Source organism: Antrostomus carolinensis, unplaced genomic scaffold, assembly GCF_000700745.2.
Source record: "Antrostomus carolinensis isolate BGI_N321 unplaced genomic scaffold, ASM70074v2 scaffold40587, whole genome shotgun sequence".
NCBI classification, from domain to species: domain Eukaryota; kingdom Metazoa; phylum Chordata; class Aves; order Caprimulgiformes; family Caprimulgidae; genus Antrostomus; species Antrostomus carolinensis.
In genome coordinates this window covers 2,535-5,638 of record NW_010328770.1, presented here as the reverse complement: position 1 = coordinate 5,638, position 3,104 = coordinate 2,535, and the positions used below count along the sequence as shown (strand labels likewise).

The 3,104-nt window shown below is 56.1% G+C and overlaps 1 protein-coding gene across 1 annotated transcript in view; it reads left to right on the top strand.

The window, feature by feature from the left end:
• Positions 1-1,250, top strand: part of LOC104528367 (NUBP iron-sulfur cluster assembly factor 2, cytosolic) — a gene marked incomplete at its 5' end in the record, with an annotated part of 1,817 nt that extends 567 nt beyond the window's left edge. The window contains 2 exons of the mRNA XM_010172350.1: positions 472-541; positions 1,105-1,250. Of these exons, the coding sequence (XP_010170652.1) occupies positions 472-541; positions 1,105-1,250 (216 nt within the window). The remainder of the gene's footprint in view (positions 1-471; positions 542-1,104) is intronic.
• Between the last annotated feature and the right edge of the window lie 1,854 nt (positions 1,251-3,104).

The window sequence follows — 3,104 nt, the reverse complement described above, 5'->3', positions numbered from 1 at the left end:
GGTGGAGAGAGGTGGGGGTGGGTCTGTTCAACCAAGGACCAAGGGACAGGACAAGAGGAAAGGCCTCAAGTTGCCCCAGGGGAGGTTTAGGTTGGATCTGAGGAAAAACTTCTTCTCCAAAGGGTTCTGAGGCATTGGAAAGGGTTGCCCAGGGAGGTGGTGGAGTCACCTTCCCTGGTGGGATTTAACAGACGGGCAGACGAGGTGCTGAGGGACATGGGTTAGTCAGGGACTTGTCAGTGTTGGGTTTATGGTTGGACTCGATGATCTTAAAGGTCTTTTCCAGCTACTACAACTTTGTGATTCTTTGTCAGCTTTGGGAGAAGCCACTGAAGCTGAGGAAGGGCAGGGGCCATGGCAGTGCCCTGAGGCTGGAAGGTGGAGGGGAGCTGGCTCTGCTCACTGTGGGCAGTGCCTGTCATGCAGGGCGCTGGTGTTCATGACTCACTGCTTTTGCTCTTCCTCTTTCAGGAGTGCACAAACATCTTTTCCAAAGGGGGAGGTGAGGAGCTGGCCAAGCACGCTGGCGTCCCCTTCCTAGGTGAGTGGCCTCTTGAGCAGAGCTCTCTGGTGGGAGATGATGTCTGTGGGGGTGTTTGAGTGGAGGGATGCTGCGTCACAGGGGCATGCAGGCTGGGTTCTGTGTCCCTGTGAGCCCCTGCTGCCTGGCCAGAGGTGAGGTGTGGCTCTTGCTTTGCTTCTCTGCCATCCAAAGTGCTCAGAGTGGGCATCTGGCCCTCCTGGTGCAGAGGTGGCGATAATCAGCAGCCTGCTCTGGCTCCTGACATCATGGTGACAGTGTAAGTGAGCCTGAAGCAGCACAAGAGCCATCCTCAAATGCCCTGGAGCCTCCTGGGGAAATGGGGGCTGAGAGCTGAACCCTCCAGACAGGGGTGGGATCAGGTTGGGAGAGTGTCTGTCACAAAGTACTGTGGTGTGGTGGGGTCTTGGGGTGAGAAGTAGCTCCTGGAGAGCTCAGTGAGGGTAGTGGTCGCCCTCTTTCCTCCTGCTTCCCCCAGAGATGACTCTGGCAGGGGTTTTCTTTAGTATCCTGACTCCAGACCTTTGCAAGGAGTCACTCTCCCCATTCCTCCTGTCCCACAGGCTGTGTTCCCCTGGACCCCCAACTCAGCCAGAGCTTGGAAGAAGGCAGAGATTTCATCCAAGAGTTTCCCAAGAGCTCTGCCTTCCCTGCCTTGGTTCACATCGCCCAGCAGATCTCGGATGGGACGTCACAGCAGAGCTCCTGAGGAGGGTATGGAGCTGGACTCTTCCCAGCTGAGCCTGGAGCACCACCAGCAGCTCGTACTGGTGGGGAAGGGGGTGCAGAAGCTGTTTGACTATAAAACTGTCTCACTGGGGGGGTGATGGAGGGAGGGGGGAGCACAGCATCGGTGCTGCTTGTGAGGATCCAAAAAGGGAAGCGCTGCTCTATCCCCCTGGATCTGAAGACACCCTGTGTGGATGCTCCTGCCCACCCAGCACCAGCCTGATTCTGGTCTTCTCGACCTGGGAGAGCCCTGCCCAGATGGTACAATTGCTCCTAACCCTGCACATGCAGCGCCTTCCTCCACAGCCAACCGTTGTGTGGGTGCTTGGGGAGCTCTAGTTTGTGTCCATGGCATCCTGTGGTGCTTCTGGTGATCACCCACTGCAGCTACAGCAGCAAACACCATGGGCTGTTCTTCCCTCACTGAACCCAACCAGCACCAATCATCTGGATCGTGGCTCCGTGTGCTGCTGCCTTCTGCTGCTTTCCTTGTGTGATGGATTATCTGGTACTCGGTTCAGTGGCTGCTGAGTTCGTGCTGGTTGCTCTGATGTGGACCCAAGCCAGGCCACCTCGCTCTGACATCTCAGATCTGTGGTTCCTGATGGGATGCTGAGGGCACAGGACGTGCTTCTCGTGAAGGAATGTCCCGAGGAGATCTCCTGCCCCTCGGAGGTCGGCATCCTGCCGTGCTGGGAACACGAGGCTTTTCTGGTCTGCTGGGGGTTCTTGTGACTCAGGAATATTTTCAAAGGTTCCAGACAGTAAATGTTTTTTCTTAAAATCCAACTCTGTGACTTGCATTTTTTCCATGGCTTCAGGCTTCATTGCAGCTGTGAATCTTGGTGTCACGAGCACTTCACCTCCAGCCAGATACTTCCTGCTTTTCCCCTGTTTCCTTGCTGGGGTTCAGCTAAATCTTTCCTCCTTCCATCCCAGCTTCAAGACCCAGCCAGTCTCTTGTCTTGCTGGAAGCTGGCCCTGGCAGTCCTTTGTGGGATGCTTTGCCATGGCTGTTCTCCACACCCCTGCCACGTGTGGGGCTCCTCTGTGTCCCCAGGTAGTTCCTGCCTCACTGCCGCGTGTCCTGTTCCCTCGGGTCTCCTTCCATGGCCCTGGAGCTGCTGCTCCTGTGTGACCTGCCCTCTTCTTGCAGGCTCCAGTTAAGCTGGGGAGGCAAATGAAGCTGGTGTCCTTGCATCTTATCTCCCTCCCTGCTGGACTCTGAGCCTCTCCTGCCTGGATATCCTCTCCGTGCTCAGGACTTGCTCTTGCAGTGCTGTTTTGGGAAGGCAGGGGGAAATCTCAAGATGTTCTACTAACCAGACTGGATTAGAGCTGGCAGCCATTAGTTGGAGAAGAGCAGGAGGAGCATCTGTCCCTGCTCACCCTGTGCCTGCAGCGAGGACTCACACCTGACCAGGTTTCCCCCCTACGTGTAACTTTCCTGGAAATTTGCTCTGACCTTTGGTCACTTATCTGGGATTTGGAGAGCCAGGCAGCAGGGCTGGAGTCTGACCGGGCTGTTGGCTCCTGCAGCACGGCCCAGCACTTCTGGGTGCCCTCCCTGGGCACGTGCCACCCACCCAGGGCTTGCAGAAAACATGCTGCAAACTTCTCCAGCACCCTGAGGAGCCCGTGCTCCTCACCCTGTGTCTGCAAAACCCTGAGGGGCTCCGATAAGAAACCTCAGCTGGGTCCAGCACGTGCTTTGGAAAAAACATACTTACAAGATGTGTTGCGATAGCTCCAAAGGTTTATTTGTCTGCTCCGATTTATCAGGTGAGTGACGTGTGCGGCTTTTTGCACCCTGCCTACACCTGCTCCTGCAAGG